Below are 20,154 nucleotides of genomic sequence, written 5' to 3' on the forward strand. Positions count from 1 at the left end.
CTTGATTATATAGATAATTATCTCTCTTTTAAAAAAGAAAAAACATGATTTGAGTTAGTTGTCATAGTGATCTTGAGGTATAGAAATAAAGAATTAATAATGGACTGGTGTTATCAACCACTCACAATCAATTAACACAAGCATGCTTCATTTTCATCTTCACATAGATTTGGATTACTTACATAAAACTAAGATAATGTGAAAGATTGCGTAATCGGTATACAAGATTTACTTAAACATTAAAGTTAATTATTCGCAAATTTACAACTAAAGCTTCATGACGTATAACCCATTCATAGTTTGTTAGCTCATCACCATTTTAGCTTTCTTAAAAAGAGGGGAAAAAAGTGCGGAATGATATTATAAAATTGTGATGAAGTTAGCCAAACAATGTAGTAAGAAACTAGTATAATAAATTCATAAACAATATCTTCCATGCGAATGACATACTAGAAGACAAGGGAGCTAATGAGTAATAATAGATCAACACTCGAACAATATCAAATTGATCTTCTTGATACAGTATCATACAGTGCACAATAGCAAAGATCACCTTCAATTCCACAGCAACACGAGCAATTTACAGCCCAATAAATCACAGAAAGAGCAAATTAAGATACCTATTCCAATCATTATATAAGTACTCTCTAAGAAAAAGAATATAACATAGTAACATAGAAATTCATATTTGGTGTGAGTTCACAAAAATTGCTTTCCTCCATACGTCCAAAAATTTGCAGATACTACTTCTAGGTACAAAAGAATAGCATTTATTCTCTCACCTAAATGAGAAAATCTTCCCATAAATGCGAGTATTCAACAATTTATGGTGTAACGTGTGGTTGAAATCTCTTAACATTTCTCCTTTTGATATAGGATATACTCAGATTCCCCCTTAATCCAGCGTATAAACAGGTATTTGCCACTTCTTCGTGTTCTTCTTTGGATCATCAGTGAGGCTAAGATCATTCTCATCTTCTTTATACGTCTTCACAAAAGTTGTTGCACCTGCCAAAATTAACCTTTCGACCATGAATAACTGGTAGTTGTTCTTGATCACAGGGTTCAGAATATCGCTGTAGTTTGAAGAGTGCACCACATTGTAACTGCAATGGATAAGTAAAAGAAAAAAAAAAAACCATTATCTTCCTCAGAAGGAAAATGTAAGATGGAAATCATGATTACATGCAAGTCACAGTCAATCCTGATAAAATCATTGATGCATTATTACTGAAGTATTATTTATGAAAAAAAGGTTTTGTTCCTTTGAAATTACAACGGTCTCCTTGGCCATCTTACTGCATAACTCTAGAGATGTTTGTTTTTGATGAACTGAAGATTCAACAAGAACATTTTGTACAAACATCTAGCTGCATAAATGGACTAAATTTCCATCAGTTGGAGTGATGATGAATCACTAAAACAGTTGAATATCATTATCAATGAGTCTGTAACACAGGTCATTGAAAGTAGAATTTCTGAAAGAGTAATGATAACTAGACTACACTTTCAAACTGCTCCCAAAATACTACAATCAAAGATTGTGGGGTCCTCGATGACTCATCAGCTTTTAAGGTCATCCACGTGGAAGGACCCTACACTTCTGTATGTAGTAGTGTAGTAGTAGTTTGGAGGAAGAACCCTGCTCTACCGTGTGTAGTAGTGCATGAGTAGTTAATAGTGTAGTATAATTAAAATTGTTCTTTCTGAAATGCCAAATAGCCTACTCATGAAAGAAAATTGCTTAGAAGAACAGAAAAAATGGTGATACTACCAGAACACTAAAGTTCCTTGAATTTCTTGACAGGGAATGAAGGGTATTACAGAGACAACTTTATTTCAATATATCATTATAAATAGTTCTGTAATGCAACGATTAGAAAGTAGAACTTCTTAAATGCCAAGTAGCCAACTGGCCCTACTCATGAAACAAAATTGTCATAAAACAAAAAATAGTGATACCAGATTAAGGAAGTTACTTCAGTTTGTTGACTCCGTCTCCTCCGAGTCTTCCTCCATTGGCTTGGTCTCCTCTGAGCCTTCGCTACGCTCAAAATCAGATACAGGGTTTGCATCGATTCCACAAGTCCCTCGCCTATCAAGATCAAGATCAACACTTCTATCAAGGATACCTGACTCGCTCTCAAATAAGGCGAATTCCTCTTCATTATTGAAGGCCCCAGTCATATAAGACTCAATGCTGGAGGAGTCTGATGCAATCATGATGACCTCAGAGGGTAAGGGCTCCACAGCGATAAAATTTTCAGCTGATTCATCATCACCCGAGGGATCAGTCTCGGACTCAGAAGAATCTAATGCAATGACCTTTACTATCTCGACATCGTAGGAGTCTGGCGTTGCATGGTCAGCCAAGATCTCTTCCGGGTCTGTATCATCAAAATAATATTCTCAGTTTTTTAGGTTGGCTCCCATGTACTATCTACTGACGCTGTGGAGCTAGAGTGGGTATTTAAGGAACTGATAGAATGTGTCCCCACCATCCTACAAAAGGGGGACCATCCATCAACACATTAAAAATAAAAAGGAGAAAATAAAATAAAACAAACAGGTGTTAAGAAAATGCTAGAAAAATTCTAAAATGAAATAAAAAAGCTAAACCCCCATATACTCATTACCTCAATTAAAACTGTTCACCAAATTCATTTTTATTTATTTGTTTCAAATACCAAGTTATGGAAATTTCTTGAATCACATTCAAAGTACTTCTTTCTTCAATAACATCTAAATAAAGCAATATTCATAATTATTTGAGATAGGATAAGAACCAAAATCGCTTGTCACGTCTTATATAAAATTAAATTAATTTAATATTTCATACGAATCAAAATCATGCTATTGGTTAGGCCATAACAGGAAAGCTCGAATTAAAATGCATGATAAATAATAGAAAAATTATTTTTCGAGCACAAGATCATTCAAATATATAATACTCATACAATTTATACCTATAAAAATACAGTGAGAAATGAACTCAACTTATATTGGCCGAGTTTCTCAAAATATTTTTTTTGCCGATGGCAAATGATTCAAACCCCACACATATTGTGTCTCATCATAGGGTAGTACCACTGGACTGTTTGGATCTCGAATGATGATGGATCTCGGATGATGATGAATAAATGTGTTGATGGATGGTCCTTTTGTAGGATGGCAGGAACACATTCTACCAGTTCCCCAGATACCTACTCTAGCTCCGCAACCTTAGTAGATAGTACCTGGGAGCCCAGCCTACAAAACTGGGAATATTATTCTGATGAGACAGACTCAGAAGAGATCTTGGCCGATCATGCAATGCCAGACTCCTATGATGTCAAGATAGTAGAGGTCATTGCACTAGATTCTTTTGAGTCCGATACTGATATCTCGGGTGATGATGAATTAGTTGTAGAGCTTATCACAATGGAGTCCTCACCCTCTGAGGTCATCATGATTGTACCAGACTCCACATTGAGTCTCATATGGCTGGGGCCTCCTATGATGAACATGAATTCGCCTTCTCTAAAAGCAAGTCAGGTAACCTTGATAGAGGTGTCGATCTTGATCTTGACAGATGAGGGGCTTGTGCAATCGATCGAAACCCTATGTCCGATACTGAGAGTAGGCAAGACTCAGAGGAGATCAAGCCAATGGAGAAAGACTCAGAGGAGACCAAGTCAACAGATGATGAGCCTAGCTCTGGCAGCTCCTTGTCCTAAGCGAGTCGAAGCTTAGTCAGTAGGACAATTTCGTACAACGGTATAGGGGTACTCTTAGTTGCTCTTTTGGTGCACATATATCACTTTTTGGTAGAAACGCATGTATATATGAGTACCCTATATACTCATATATGTGTATGCACTAAAAAGTTAAATATCAATGATATACTTCTGGCTTGTAAGTACTGGCTTGTGTTACATTGTTGAGTAATTTTTGAATTTGTAATTACTCGACTTGCATATATGTGACTACTTTAGTAATTTGTCTCTTGTATAACAGTTAAACATTTCATTATCTATAGGGAGAAATGATTACAGATAATTATCAAGCCCCCCCAACAAAGATAATGATCTTAATCAAACGATAAGCGAGATGATGAGATCTAGAGTTGCTTGTGTATCAGGAAACCCAATAGATAGCAACACACTGATGGAGTACCTGCAAGCAGTGTCATCGACGCGCACGCCCCAAGCGCCACGCGCTGCAACCTGGAGCAAATGCGCCCTGCACCAAAGGTGGGACGCTACAGGCACGTACCTTGTGTGCCCCTGGCGCCTTCACCGGGCACACCGATTTACTGCGCCCCAGTCTCTGGTGCGCAGTGAGTTGGGTTTTGTAAAAAGTAAATAAGTTTCAGGTTTGATACTTGCATATTCTATTAAACGGTTATGATTTTAGGGTTTCGACCCGATCTTCCCTCTCTCCTCTCTCACGCGGTTGCCCACTCTCTCTCCCCCCTGCTCACTTACTGATCCCGACGAGTCGGCTGACGACGATGACGCTACCGACCAACAACACCACTATTTTAAAAAGCTTTCATTTAGTTTGTCTAGGTGGTACCTTGGCCGCCTAATTAGCGCCTAATGCCTAGACGGTACCTAGCTTGTCCACTTAGATTTTGGGAATGTTTAAGGGAGCATTGTCTGTTGACGTCAACTACATCCTTTAGGCCTTGATCGTGATTTTCTATGTTACAATATTCACGCCCTCCAACCTCCTTTAAACTCGTTTAATCCAAGTATAAACACCACTACCTCCTCTGACCTTCAACAAAACTTTCTCGACTACCACTTAAATGAAAAAAGAAATCGGCCTAGACACCAGTCCGGCACTTAAAACTTTCTATAACATTAATATTTACTATAAATTATTATAATTAAAAAATAAAGAAAAAAATCTCCTAGATTCTCAGCGATGGGCCCAACACCTAGGCCTCTTAGCGGTTTTTTTAACCTTGTTAATTATTATTTTGACTATTTAGCATTTAAGTATGCATGATTTATTATGAATCTAGGATTGCTATCTATTTTTTTATAATTTTATATGAATTTAATATATATTTTTATCAATTATTATTAAAAAATAGTCAAACGCCTAGGCGCCACCTAGGCATACGCTTAAGCGTTCGTAGGCGCTGCTCAAACTCTAGTCCGCCCTAACGCCTTCTTATAATATGGAACAACCGTCGTTCCACCGCCGCGCCGCCGCGACCATTATCTCTGGCGAAATCAAGTTGTTTTTTCTTTTTTTTTCCATTGTTTTCGTTGTCTCCATTTATTTTTATTGTTTTCTTCTGCTTTTCTTTTTGAAAACAATTTACATAAATTTACATTATTTACATCATGCCAAATAGACTTCTTTCTTTTCATATTTGTATCACTTAATTATTACTAAAATACATATCTCATTATTAAATAGAATATATATATATATATTATTATAGAGAGAGAGAGAGAGTAAAACTTCCTATCCAACTTAAAGTGGATAGGAGGCCTTGTACCCAAAACTTTTTATCCATCCTCATCATTGTCTTAAGAATTTGTGTCATCACAAAGAGTGCACAAATCTTAAAAGATTCTTCATATCTATCAGGACCAATGCAATATCACGGTCTTAAAAAAATTGGTGGATGACTTAATTCCTATCCCGTTAAGTTGACATAAGCTTTTCCTATCATAGTATATATATATATATAATATATATATATATATATATATATATATATATATATATATATATATATATATTTATTGATACTTAAAAGGTTAGTGAGCATAGTTGGATGATTTAAGTTGATATTTTCGTAATTTTGGTTGTAGGTGACCAATAAACTTGAGTATGTCTTCATTAGCATCGGCGAGTGCGAATAGAGGTTAAAGACAAGATCCTACTTGGAAGTACACTTCTTTAGTTGAGGAAGGGAATTCCAACAAGCACAAGTGCATTTATCGTAACAAGATCGCGAATAGTGGCATATCAAGGCAAAAGGAGCAACAAGGGCGCATAAAAATATTTCCCTTTGTGAAAAAGTTCCTTCTAATGTGGTTGATGAGCTTAAGGATTATGGCAAAAGACAAGTCATTGTTAGAAGACAACAAGCCGTAGAAAATTACATGCTAGATCTTTAAGATGATGACATGATTGAAATTGATGAAGTTGATGAGGTTGAAGTCCAACAAAATCAAGCACGTTGGAACAAGGAAAAAGGTGTATTGCCTCCTACATCATCTTCCTTATCTACAAGAGGAAGGGTAAACATTGGCATGCATAGTGTGGGGTCTTCGACAAAGAGGAAGGGGCCTATGGATTCATTTCTCTCATTTGACCTGGCACTAGAGGTAGCCAACGATGATAGAAGGCGAAAATTGCGACAAACAAGTATTGAAAAAGGCCTTAACAAAGATGCAGTTGCTAAAGTGCATTAAGATATTGCACGTTGGTGGTATCAAGCAGGAATTCCTTTTAATGAAGTACGACTTAGATCCTTCAAGATTATGTTAAAGTCAGTAGGGGCTTTTGGGCCTGACTTGCCACCTCTAACATTCCATCAACTACGAGAGCCATTGCTTAAAAAGGAGATGAAGTACACTGAAGATCTTATGCAACCTTATAAGAAGATTTGGGCAAAAAAAGATGCTCCTTTATGTCGGATGGTTAGACTGACCAGAAGGATAGGACTTTGATAAATTTCTTGTGAACTCTCCTCACGGAACAATATTTATTTCCTCTATTGATGCTTCTGATGAGATCAAAACTGGTGCGAGGATGTTTGAGATCCTAAATGAGGAGGTTAAGAAGATAAGACCAGAGAATGTTGTGTAAATCGTTAAGGACAATCATGCTAGTCTCAAACTAGCCAGTATGAAATTTTAGATTTGATTTAATTTGTTTGATATTGATCGATATGCTGTCTAGTTTCTATGAAATTGAATGATTGAATCCTAATGAGATGTTTGCTTGTTAGTTATAGGAAAATACTTGATGGATGAATATCCTTGTACGTATTGGACACCGTGTGCTGCTCATTGTCTCAACCTCATGCTTAAAGATATCGAAAAACTACAATTCTTGAAGATGACCTTGAGCTGTGCAATGGAGTTGACGGGTTTCATTTATTCACATGGTTGGGTTTTGAGGTTGATGAGAGGTCAAACCAACACATGAGAGCTTCTTAGACCAGCAATGACGCAGTTTGTCACTTCATTTTTAACTTTATCAAGCATCCATAAGCAGAAAAATAATCTGAGAAAGATGTTTTGCTTGGAAAAGTGGGTGGAAAGAAAGTGGGCAAGAGATCCTAAGGATGACTAAACATTCTGTTATTTTGCCACTTGCTTGTTTTATTTCATAGACTTTTGCTTATGTTAGATATTATCTTGCATTAAGATTTGTGGAAACTTATGAAAACTTCGCTATGTGATGCATGCTTAAGACTCTTTCGTGATTTAGTATGCGAAATTATATTTCTTAGTCTTTTTTATGTGACAATTTATAAACATGTTGCTTATATGATTATTTGTCTTATGCTGAAAAATATTTGTTTGAATTGTGTGCTTCAATTCAGTGAGGCGCGCGCATCATTGTGTGCCTTGTATATGGTGTGCGTAAGAGACCTTTGCGTCCCACATTGAGTCTTGCACCTCGATAACACTGGCTGCAAGCAATGATAAGTGTAGTCACTAGATAACAAGATCAAATCGACCATAATCAAATAAATGACCAGAACAATGAACAATAAAAGTTAAGATGCGGCATGGTTGAACTCAAGAAACTTCGCCAACCAATTTTGAGGAAACTACTGATCTGATGATTGCTGAACACTGGATCACTAAAATGAAAAAAGTCTTCACCTACATCAAATACCCTGAAGAGGGGGAAAACGAGTATGTGGTCTACATGCTAAAAGACCGTGCATACGGGTGGTGGCAAATACAGATAAGAAGTTTGGGAGAAAGGCGTACAAGGTATCATGGGATGAATTTAAAAAGACCCTCAATCATTCGCAAGTAGAAGGAATAAGAGTTCCGAAAACAAGAACAAGGTGATAAGATAGCAGCTAAATATGAGTGAATTTATCTATCAAAATTTGCTACTCACTTATTGAGTAAGGAGGATAGAGCTCGTCGCTTTGAAGTAGGGCTTCGATCGAAAATCAGGAAGACGGTTAGTGCATGTATCCTATTCATTAGGACGACATTGGAGAAAGAGAACTTTTTGGACCAGAATTAGTGCAACAAGCAATTAACAAAATTCAATTAATTAGAGAACATCTTTGCACTGGAAAAAGCCGTCAGAAAAGTTATGTTGATCAAAGAAGAGAATTAGAATTTTAGATTGGTGATATGTATCCTTGAAAGTTTCTTCTACCCGCGGAGTGAAAAGGTGTTGAATCCAAGGGAAGTTGAGCCTGAGAATCATTGGTCCTTCTGAAATTTTAGAGCGAGTTAGTCAAGTGGCGTATAGGTAGCCTTACCACCATCTCTATATGGAGTACACGATATATTTCATGTATCAATGCTCTGAAAGTTCATCCGAGATCCAAATGAGATCGTTCAGTTGTCTCCATTGGACCTCAAGCCAGACTTGACTTATAAAGAGAAACCAAAACGTATCGTGGTTTATAAAGAGCAAGTATTCGATGACTAACTATCCCATATATAAAAGTACAATGAAAGAATCATTCAGAAAAAGAAGCTATGGGAAATGGAGGATTCCATGCGATAAAAGTATCTAGAGCTCTTTGAGAATTAAGGTATGTTAAATTTTGAGAACGAAACTTTTTATTAGGAGAGAGTGTAATAGCCCTAAATAAATTAAGAAATCACAAGTTCTAAGAAAATAAAGATGTGTAATCGAAATATTGATTAGGGTTCTTTTTGTAAATTTCATAAACCCCAAACTGTCAAGTTTATAACTCTCATGAGCTTTGCTGGTGCTAAACAGTTGGAGGCTTAAAGTTGGCAAGGGAACGTGTATTGCTTTCACCCATTCATGGACGAAAAAAATTGAACCATATAAAACCAGCTTCAATCCTCTTCTCTCCAAACTTTTTCCTCACTCTCGTCTTGTTAAGCTGCTAGTTGGACACCAAGGTGAATTATGGAAGGAGAAAGAGCAAAAGAGGAAGAAGACTCATATATCCTCAAACCTTTCCCTAATTGACTGAGGTATAGTTAATTCCCATCTTGCAGGTTTAGTTTTATGATGAAATTGGATCAAATGAATGATGTGGGAAAATGGTTTTGATTTTGTGAAATTTGTGTGTTAAATTGCGAAAAGAGGGAAAAAAATTCTAAATATAGCTCTGATGTGGACCTCGCTGATGGCAACCCTTGGTCCCCATAAGGCCCGTAGTTATCCGACCACCCTATGTGATCAAATAAGGATAGGGAGCATAGTTGAGTTCTTCAAGGAGGAAAAAAACCTTTCTATGGAGGATTTCGCAGCTGGCCAAACTTAACCGTCGGCGAGTCCCCATCAGCCATCACCATGAGATAACCTCTGGCAACTATGGAGGATAGTGGGGCGCAACCTTAGAGCTGCAACAGAAAAAAAGGAAAAAAAAGGAGGAGGAAGAAGAGTTGGATCTGGAGGTGAGAAAATGGAGCAGTAAAACTGTGCCTAGACACTTGAGTTGACTGGAATTTACTTTAAAACCCATCTTAATAAGAGAATGTAGGTTTTAACTGGGGAAAATTCAGTCTAAGCCCCTGAAACCTTCAAGGACTGTGAACAGATGATTGAGAAAATTTATATCCTAAATAGGCAAGGATAAATTGTTTTTAGAACCCTGTTATTCCATAAATTGCAAACAGAGGTTCTAAACATGTCTAGAAAATTATTTGCAGCCCCCTGTTCATGTCATAATTTGTTAATAGATCCTAAATTAGTTTAGGAGTTCTATAAAAATTATTATAGATAGTGTAAATTAGTAATAAGCCTACGTGAACCTTATTTGTGAGTTCCATTTCTATTTGAATATATTTGTCACTGTTTCGACCTAGATTATAGAGCAATTAACATATAATATATATTTATCTTGAATTAATATTAGTCTTATATCTTGATATTATAGGATCTGGTTGATAGTGAGAGAGATCACATTCTGAGAAACTCAAACGGTGAGTTCATTTCTCACTAGTATTTTTGTAAGTATAAATTGCATGAGCATTATATATTTGAATGATCTTGTGCTTGAAAAATAATTAATCTATTATTTATCATGCACATTAGTTCGAACTTTTTTGTTGTGATCTAACCAATAGTATGATTTTGATTCGCACGAAATATTAAAAGTAACTTTAATTTTATATAAGATGCAACAACTGACTTTGGTTCTCATCGGAACTCAAATAATTATGAATATTGTTTTATTTGGAAGCTATTGCAGAAGGAAGTGTTTTGAAGGTGTTTCAACGGTTTAATGAATTTAAGAAATTTCTATAACTTGGCATTTGAAACAAATAATAAAAGTGAATTATATAAACTGTTTTAATTGAGGTAATGAGTTTTTACACTCGTCCATTTGATCCGAAGTATTTGACTCTGATAATTGAGGTATTTCTGATTTGAAAATGATTCTCGATGTTTTTAAAACCCTCAGAAAGTCTACTATAGAGAGTTTTGTATGTGCCTATCATATGATGAATGCACCTTTATATAGCACTTCTGAATCTGGCCCTTCTAAAATATGTTCTGGCCCTTTTAGGCATTTTTGATCTGGCTGGTAACATATGACAATGTTAGGTGCGTTCTATTTCTAATAATTATCTGTTCTATGATGCATTTTACGCATTTGCATGTTACTGGGCTGTAATATTCATAGCCTTAGTGTGACCTATGGGTAATTCTTGCATTATATGAACTCATCGATATTTGAGATTCTGACATTTGATTGTGAATTTTGAGAAAACGGTGACCCTTTGGTTTCGCACAAAATTTAATAGTTTGTTTTCTTTCTCGATATTTATCTTGATTTCAAAAGGTCTGATTCTGGAGATATGACAGTATATTTAGTTTGCACATAAGAAAGAAATCTAAAATGTTGTATTCTTTCTTAAAATAATAATAATGTGTTGTCTCGGACTACATTTTACTATATCCGGATTTCAGGCACAAAACTTACAATTCACTTTTTTTTGGAAATTATTACTATTTTGACAGATATCTAAAAACTTTAGTGGAAATGTTCTTACTGAGCCCTAGCTCACCCCGTCGTTTTCAAAAACAATTCAGATGTGGCGTAGCTACGTATATACACTGAACTTTGGTTGTGGTGTGTTGTTAGGAGGCGTTAATATGGGAAAACCTCCCTTTTGGCATTGTGCATGGCCTAACATACGAATATGTTGCTTGTTTTGAGTACACCAATACTCTGCTTTGTACCGGCTGAGCTATGCTGGGTCTGTATAGTCACGGATATATATTTATATATATATTACTATAGATATATAATATTATAGTCATTGGGATATATATATTAGCTCTGAACTTATATCATCATCAAGTTCATATGGAGAAAAATAGTTTGATACGAAAGCCGCCAAGCTTAACTCGTGCATGAGACTTGTCTTAGTGCATGGGCGTTGGCTGTCGCGTAAACCCGTAGTTCTGAATTTACGCTACAGTTTTCGGCGGCGTGACAAAGACTGCTAATTCATGCACGTTTCTCGGATAAGTATCGAGTTCATTTCAGCACGTATTTAGTTCTCAGCTACAATTTCAAACGGTTGTTTGCATATCAAGTTCAGAACTATGCTTTCAACACGTATTTCAGCTGTGTCCCCGTACCCTACCTTTTACAAATGTGTCGTGTCCGGCACCCATACCCCCACCCGTATCGGTCCCGTACCCATGTAACTTAGTTGCAAAGGCAACAATGAAGAATAAAGGACTTCACATAAAAGGTTAGTCTATAAGCAGGTAAACCCAGTTTACGTAATGATGTTTAAACTCATCCAACTAAGAAGCAACCCTCCGATTTAAACTACATTCGAGTCTAGGGAATGAATTTCTCATCAGAGACGAAAAAAACCAAAGTGGCCCAATACAAAAGAATGTCCCCTAGGAGTCCACAGTTCCTTCTGTATATCGAGTAGGAAACATGAGTTGATGCACCTCCAAGTTCATTGTGGAGGCAATATGAACAACAAAGGGCTTGACATAAAACCCTGAAGGCCATGTGCAGGTAGACCTATCATTTTGTCATGAAGGTTAAACTCATGCAACCCAAAAGGGGAAGAACATAACACATTTCATGTCAGACAAAAAAAAGGAACCTAATACAATGAAGCAATAGACAAAGTGCAGTTTCATAAAGAAAATTATAAATAGCTGGAACGGATTGGATTAAACGTATCATGATAATAAACCACATGAATGAGAAACAGAATTGACCAGAACTGAGATGAAGGTCAAACTCTGCATCGAAGTGTTGGTAGATAAGAAGAATGATATGACTAGGCCAACAACAATAGGTCACTAACAAATTGCAGAACTCAACTCAGAGCATATAAGGGGAAGGAAGAACTTTTCTAGTGAGACCCATGAAAAAAAATGTCCTTGTTAGGAATATCAGTACTTACTCATTTAAAGGACTAATATTAAATTTCATTTTCTATGGGAGAAGATCTCAGCCATCGCTCTGCAGCATGTCAATGAAGAGAGGGCATATATGTCATGATGAATAATACATCGCGTCCACAAACTTTTTTTTTCGGTTGCAATTGGAGGTCTCTTAGACTAAACTTGTATGATTCATGAATACACTAAAAACCTTTTTTTTTTTTAGTTTTTTTTTGGGGGGAGGTGGGGGGATGTATTGAATGTATATCAGGACATGTGCTAAACATGTAAGGAACTCAGGCCTCTACCTCTTTCGGTCAGAAAAGTTGCTAATTAGCAAGTCACTTCAGCAAAAGATATACCTGGCAGATAGAGGCGAAAAGAAGCCAGGTGATCTCTCATTTGAAGCAATGAAAAGAGTACGTCCTGGCGGAATCCATTTTGCTATTCTCAGTTGAATAAATTCAGGTCGTGTATCTCTGTCCAGATGAGGATGAAGAGTCCTTTCAACACCATGTCTATCTTTCCTCGTCTTTAAAATATCCCCACGGCGTACATGTATGGCATCATAATCACCAAGAAGTTCTTTAATCTGTTCAGATAGTTTTCAAGACCCATGAATCACAACACCAAATGTCACTTGTAAATACTACTATTTAGTACGCATAATCTCTAAAAAATATCAGTTTGAGCCCCTTTTTTTCATGTTCACCTCTCACTTAATCAGGAACACTGTACTCATTTTAGAAATAAATAGATCTCTTTTATGTTCATAATCATTTAGATTAAAAGTTTTCCAAATGTTACTAGATTCCATGTAAACTCCTCACTAGAAAGTATCAATAATAAACAAATCTCCATTTCTTATTGGAATTATCTACAGATGTTAATGGAAACTCAAAGTAAACAGAAGGTGGTGTCTTTGAAGGTGCAGGTCAAGGTTGCATAGGTACGGGACATGGTAAATTTGTAAATAGTAGGGTATGGGGATATATGTATATACATATGTATATAGGTATATACATATGTATATATGTATATACATATGTATATATGTATATACATATGTATATATGTATATACATATGTATATGTATATACATATGTATATATGTATGTACATATGTATATATATATAGATGTATATATATGTATATATGTATGTACATATATATATATACATACATATATATATATATAAACAATTATATTAACTATAACAATTTTACTATGTTTAATTTCAAATTGAGAAATAAGCTAATTCCTTAAAATTATAACTACGTTATCGAAACGGGTGCTGAAAATAAACAAATCCAAACCCTATTTAACTGAATCAAAACGGGTGCTTAAACCCAAACCCTATTTAATTGAATCAAAACGAGTGCTTAAACCCAAACCCTATTTAACTGAAAACCCTAGATCCCATTTCTCTCCTGACGCCGCCACGAGAATATCGTGTTATCGAAACCTTGTTCCCATTCGAAGCTTCCCCAACCCTCGTCGAAGCTTCCCCGACCCCGTCGAAGCTTCCCTGACCCTCGTCGAAGCTTCCCCGACACTCATTGACGCTTCCCCGACCTCGTCTTCGATCACCGAGCTTATTTGCTCCCGTGTCCCTTCCGTTTGGGTGTGGAAACGTACCCAAACCGCACCCGACATGGGTACGGTGCCAAAATTGCCGTGTCAGGGTATCACAGGTGTAGGTAAAGCAGATGATTACTTGAAATTAGAATGAACTGGAGGGAAGTATTACAGAAAATTAGAATTTAAATATGTGTCTCGTTATATATGTTTATTACCTAGAATTAGAGAAAACATTGTATACATGATTACATAGTAGTCTAGTATTACATATTTTATCATACAAGTTCAAATTGCTAGAGAGAATTGTTCAATCTGAAAATTAGAAAGCTCAAGGCAACAGTCTGCAAAAGCAGAAGTTCAGCGTTGGAAAAAAAATCAGATTACATTAACAGGCAATTGAAAAACACGAGGGCATAGTGATATAGGAATGTTGCTATCTTACAAGGTAAAAATATGCAAATGAAAACCAACTTTTGGACTGAACTTTTGACTTGATCTGGACAATTGTGGTGAGAGACGTTACCTTATCTGCTGCAACTCTTAGCTCTTTGGCTGCCATTGATGGGAGGAATGAATATGGGAGCAAAACTGAACTGTGATTGTTCCGATCCTTGCATTCCATAAACCTGGACGGTTATCATGATCAAGACAAGCGCTTACCTAGCAAAATTATTCACTTTCATCCATAAAAGCATTTTCATCCAGATAGAAAACTTGCTCGCTTGAAAATGCATGAAGAAAGCACTCAATTTTACATCTACTTTACCAGGATAGAGGACTTGCAGTGCGGTTTATTAATAAAACATTTGAGTAGAGACTACTGTCTTTCAGGTCGACTTTGCTGAAACCTTGCACGTGTGCCACCCCCATCTTTCCTAACTTCATACTTGTTGATATTACTCGATGCCATGTCTTCGAATTGTCCAGAATTACAGGTATGGTTTCAGAAATGAGATCCATGTCATACAAAGAGTCCATCGTACAAGAACTTGCAGCCCATCTGCACAGAAGGTTTAACTGACCATCATTCTAAATCAAATAGGAAGTTAAAAGTGTTGGCCAAGCTAAGAAGCTACTTGGGAGAAGGGGGGAAAAAGACCCTGCAAGACAAGGTGCATGTAACTGCCCATATGAGGATAGATGCGCAAAAACAATTTGTTCACACATTTGATGGATAACCTTGCCTAATCGCACTTACAAGTTGTTTATGAAGTTTACATAAGACATAAAAACCTTGATTAGGAATTTTATGCCAGAAGTGTCCATAAGATATTGGTTCTGTACTCAGCAACCAGAAAAATTCAGAGTTTCATGCTGGAAATGTTATTAAGGTCTGTGCTAAAAACTGAATATGGCAATTGTTTTTCTTTGCGTTGTGGTGGGAGACATCACGTAGTGTTATTACAATATGTTGCCAGATGCAGAAGATGAAGAGAAAAGGAAAAAAAAAAGAAAACTGGAAAATAAGAAGAATAAGAAGAAAGGAGATATAACAGGTGAGGAGAAGAAAGAAGGTCTTACTATTCCCACCTAGGTCCCCGGCTTTGGTTGCTTGACCGGAATAGAACCAGCGCTTAGTAAGCGGCGGTCTAATGCTTGCTAACCTAGGTTGGAGCTATGAAGCTTACCTTCCTTCAAAGAAAACTGGAAAATAAGAAGAATAAGAAGAAAGGAAATATAACAGGTGAGGAGAAGAAAGGTCCAAAAAGACAGCCTATCAACTTGAAAACCTTGGACTTTTGTAGCATTACATACATTTGATGAATTAATAGGATGTTCGCCTATAAGTGCCAGCCTCTCATAAGACCCATAATTTGGCTGAATCCCACCATGCCTTTGACGCACTATAGAATTTTAGTGTAATACCTATTTCTAGCAAATGCAACCTTCTGCCTGTTAATAACCAATCTATTTCCCTGAATCAATTTCATGGTGACACAAACTCCCTTCCTGCATTCTTTTCCTTGCCAAATCCTCTCAGTTGGTAAATTCTAACTAATATTTTCATGGCTAAATAATGAAAAGAATCCTGCCTGTTCTGAGTGCTGAACTAAACAGAGACATTATATCTATATCCAAATATTTTATCATAAAATTGTCTCGATATCGAGCATAAATTCACATTGTTAAGGCCCTATGGCAGTTTTCATGAAATTATCAAGGTCAACAACCTTAGTAGCAAATTTGATATCAACCCTTTTGAGTTATTTTTAAGTTTTTTGATATCAACCCTTTGAGTTATTTTTAAGTTTCCATCTAAGGGAACTACAAGTAAGAGAGGGGCAGCCTTGCCATTAAACCTACTGAGAAGATTATGAGTAGAAAGATGATAAAAACATAACATACCTTATTGGTTATGTTGTTTAATCACATCCACCAAGTACCAATTTCTGGTGTCATAAAATTAATCACAATTTTAGAAATTCTTGAAATACACACTTAAAATAAAAGTCCATTGTTTTCTTTAAAAAGGGTATTTGTAAATATGAATGTGCACGCACAGCAGATTCAGTGACAAACCAATGCCAATGATTCCCTGTGTGAGTTCTTACCAGGCTTCCCCACATATAACTGATGAGAAACCTTTCTACAAAACCTATAGTACCAGCTATACAAGAGTGGACTCTGGACTTCACTTTAGAGACCTTATAAAAGAGAAGAACTAAGCTATGAAGGTAGACCTGACATGATTAATCCATAGAGAATTGCATTAATTTCTGAAGAATAAGATATGCACAAAGAAAATATTGAATCAAATTCCAGTAACTTATCCCTGGCATCAATCCAGGAACTTCTAAACTCCCCCTAAAACATCCAAATTAACCAAGTTGGCCATAAAGCAAAAGAACAAACTAATTTAAGTTATGGACAACAGACTTGATCTACCAATTATGGAATCATTTCCATCAAGAAGCAAATTTAAGAAGTACAAAATTGAAAACTTTTACTTATTATTCACAACCCATGCATAAGGGAAGAAGAGACTACCCTTCATCTGAACTTCCGTCAGTTGAGTGATGGAGAATTCCCTTCTTATTGTGTATTGGGTTGATGCACATTCTTGATGGCATCACAAAGACCCTAAAAGTGGCAAGAAAGATACATCAGTGGGATATTAATATTGAGATAAAAATAATACACCTGCTAAATATTCCACCAAAATAAGCATGAGCCGCAAACCCACAAGTCTAATTAATTGAATTAAATGAAACTAGACCAAGAAGTAACATTTACCATGACCTTTAAGCTCATAGCTAGAGAAAGAAACAAACTAGTTAGACAGACATGTACACATCCTCAAAAATATATTAAGGTAAAATTATGTACTTCCAAATTTCCACAACTCTAGAGAATGATCTTAACTGATCATGTTTTAAACTTATAGTCCTTTAACAGATGACCTTAAGCGATCATCCTTGAAAAACTGTGAAAATGCAGACACAGCCAACAACCAAACCTTTTGACCTAAACTTTTGGGGAAGGCAACAAGAAATTTCTTCCACTAACCTACGTTAATAGTTGTATCTTTGTCAATTGGCATCAAGAGCCAACGGACTTACTGTGATTCGGATTTAGAAAGGAAATCTGGTGAAATTGCACTTCTAATATTTATCAATTTCAAGTCACTTCAGGATAACATAAAGGCTAATCAGCACTTGAAACACCTTATAATTTATCCTATTTCGCGCTTATATACCCTCACTTGTTTTTTGCGGCACTTATATACATTGAAGTTTTCAAATTTGCGCTTTAATATATTTATTATGCAAATGTGAGAATACTCCCCTGAAAATTTAAATGTGACACTAACATGCTAATTTTAGAACTTTTTAGCACTTTATTTTTGTAAATTTAATGTTGAATATTGATATTGACCCTTAATTCTATTTTAGACCTTCACCAATTCTATTTTAACACTAAAATGTGGCAAGAAAGATACATCACTAAAATATTAATATTGAGATAAAAATAAGAAATTACCTACTAAATATTCCACCAAAATAAGATACATCACTAAAATATTAATATTGAGATAAAAATAAGAAATTACCTACTAAATATTCCACCAAAATAAGCACGAGCAGCAAAACCACCATATTGAGATAAAAATAAGAAATTACCTACTAAATATTCCACCAAAATAAGCACGAGCAGCAAAACCACCACTCTAATAAATGGAATTAAATGAAACTACACCCAGACGTAACATTTATCAGGACCGCTAATCCCGTATCTGGTGAGAGAAAATAGTGTGGAATTAAATGAAACTACACCTTGATGTAGCATTTATCAGGACCGCTAATCCCATATCTAGTGAGAGAAAACAGTGTGCCTATGAAGACCCATACATATCCTTAAAAAAGAAAATTTTCTTATAAATACAAGAAGGAAATATATATGCACTTCAAATTTCCACCTATGATCTTAACTGGTCATATTTCATAATAAAATCTTCTTATCCACAAGCATACACATATTTCATACTTATAGTCCTTTAACAAATAACCTTATCATCCTTCGCAAAATGTGAAAATGCGTACCTAACAACAACAAAGCCTTTTAACTTGAAATTTACAGGAAAACTACAAGAAAATTTTAAATCATTACTTATGATAAAAGTCATCTCTTTGGTTGAAATAACAACCATGGTGTCTTTTCTGATGAATCCCTCTGTGTTCAATAACACCTACATCTAGTCATTGTTCTTCTTCGACTATGATCCTATCACTCCTAACCAGTCCACTTATTGCCTTCGTTGCACATTCCAACCCAAGATCTTGATTGCAGTTCACTCGTTTTATTCTTGATGTAGAAAAAGTTCGGATGTGGCAATTTCTTGCTTACAGTTGAAATGAGTTCTTTCAGCTGATACCACTTTCACCAAACCGAACAAATGAAATTTGAATAAAAAATAACGATCAGACATTTCCAATAAATGGGTTTTCAGTTCGCACTATAACAATGTACATTCTTTCTCCAAATGAAAAAAACATCATACATTTCTTTTTTTGCAACAGTATGTCTATGTATTGCTGATATGAGGGTTCCTAATAATAAGATGGTTTATGTGAAGTACGTTGCTTTATTGTGGTGCAAATATTTAACCATGTACATGACCTTCCATAGGATTAAATCTTTAGGTACTAGCTGGGATCTTGTTAAGATCCCATCTATTTTCTTTAACAAAAAAAATCTTTTTTTGCAACCTGCTAAAAGCTGTTAGGGTCCACTTAGCCCCACATTGACTAAGCAAGAAGCCATGTGGGGTTTATAAGAGATTTGAGCTTCCTCCCATTAACAGATTGCAAGTCGTCATGTCGATGGGCAGTGTTTATTCTGCACTAGTCTGCTGCTAAGCCAAAGGGGTGATTCCGATATTGTGATGTTCGACGTTAACTAAATGGCAGAGTTTTATAGACATTTTGGTTCCCTTCATCTCAAGCTATCTCCTAGTGATGTGCCAGTTCTTCAAATGATCCAAATAAATATAAAGGCATAAGCTTTCTCTGCAGGAACTTCACACTACATAATTACAAGCCTAATTTCGCAAACCAAATAAAAAAAAACTAACCTATTGAGAAACAAGGCCTCCTCGAGAGCGCACCGCAAGCTAGACTCCTGATGCCCTAACCCCGCGCAAGAATCGCAATGCTTACCAGGGCAATCGATCCGATTCCCCCAATACAAGAACTTCTTCCCCTTCCACTTCAACGTCTCATCGTTCTTCTGCTCGATTCCTATAGAACTCATGGCGAGATCGCTTGAGATCGAGAATCGAGACGTGGGGATTGAAGAGGAGGAGAAGAGGAGGAGGAGGAGGACGATGGAGATGGTGGAGATCGAGAGGAGGAGGGATTTGGATCCGGATTTGGGGATGGTGAGTTTGGATTTAGGGGTAGGGTTTTTGAAGATCGGCATTTTTGAGAGGATCGATTTCGTTTTGTTAAGGAGGAGAAGATCTGAAGAATTGTAGATGATGGCCACGCGCCAGCGGGAGAGTGAGTTTTA

The 20,154-nt window shown here is 36.2% G+C and overlaps 1 protein-coding gene across 7 annotated transcripts; it reads right to left on the reverse strand.

Annotated features, from left to right (window-relative positions):
• On the reverse strand, positions 605–20,133 carry LOC109820064. 7 transcript variants are annotated; one of them, XR_002241716.1, is made up of 7 exons: positions 19,718–20,133; positions 17,134–17,226; positions 14,912–15,145; positions 14,669–14,771; positions 12,924–13,153; positions 1,980–2,387; positions 979–1,106 (listed from the first exon to the last, which is right to left on the reverse strand). XR_002241716.1 is itself a non-coding variant. In XM_020386126.1 (6 exons), exons 1-6 carry the CDS (start codon positions 20,062–20,064, stop codon positions 896–898), a joined length of 1,218 nt encoding a protein of 405 aa, XP_020241715.1. In that variant the 5' UTR covers positions 20,065–20,132; the 3' UTR covers positions 605–895. The 7 variants fall into 7 exon arrangements, 4 of the variants coding, with proteins under 4 accessions (XP_020241715.1, XP_020241717.1, XP_020241718.1 ...); XR_002241714.1 differs by having other exon boundaries at positions 1,980–2,502; XR_002241715.1 differs by having other exon boundaries at positions 987–1,106; positions 1,963–2,502.

This window comes from Asparagus officinalis, chromosome 8, assembly GCF_001876935.1.
Source record: "Asparagus officinalis chromosome 8, Aspof.V1, whole genome shotgun sequence".
Taxonomy (NCBI): domain Eukaryota; kingdom Viridiplantae; phylum Streptophyta; class Magnoliopsida; order Asparagales; family Asparagaceae; genus Asparagus; species Asparagus officinalis.

What these genes read in the sequence shown, in the direction of transcription:
- LOC109820064 (XM_020386126.1), bottom strand. Translation starts at nt 20,064, where the DNA reads ATGCCGATCTTCAAAAACCCTACCCCTAAATCCAAACTCACCATCCCC. An exon ending in GAGGCCTTGTTTCTCAATAG is followed by an intron (nt 17,227 to 19,717) that starts GTTAGTTTTTTT and finishes TGCCACTTTTAG; the next exon opens with GGTCTTTGTGATGCCATCAA. An exon ending in TTTTCGCCTCTATCTGCCAG is followed by an intron (nt 1,107 to 12,923) that starts GTATATCTTTTG and finishes TATCCATTGCAG; the next exon opens with TTACAATGTGGTGCACTCTT.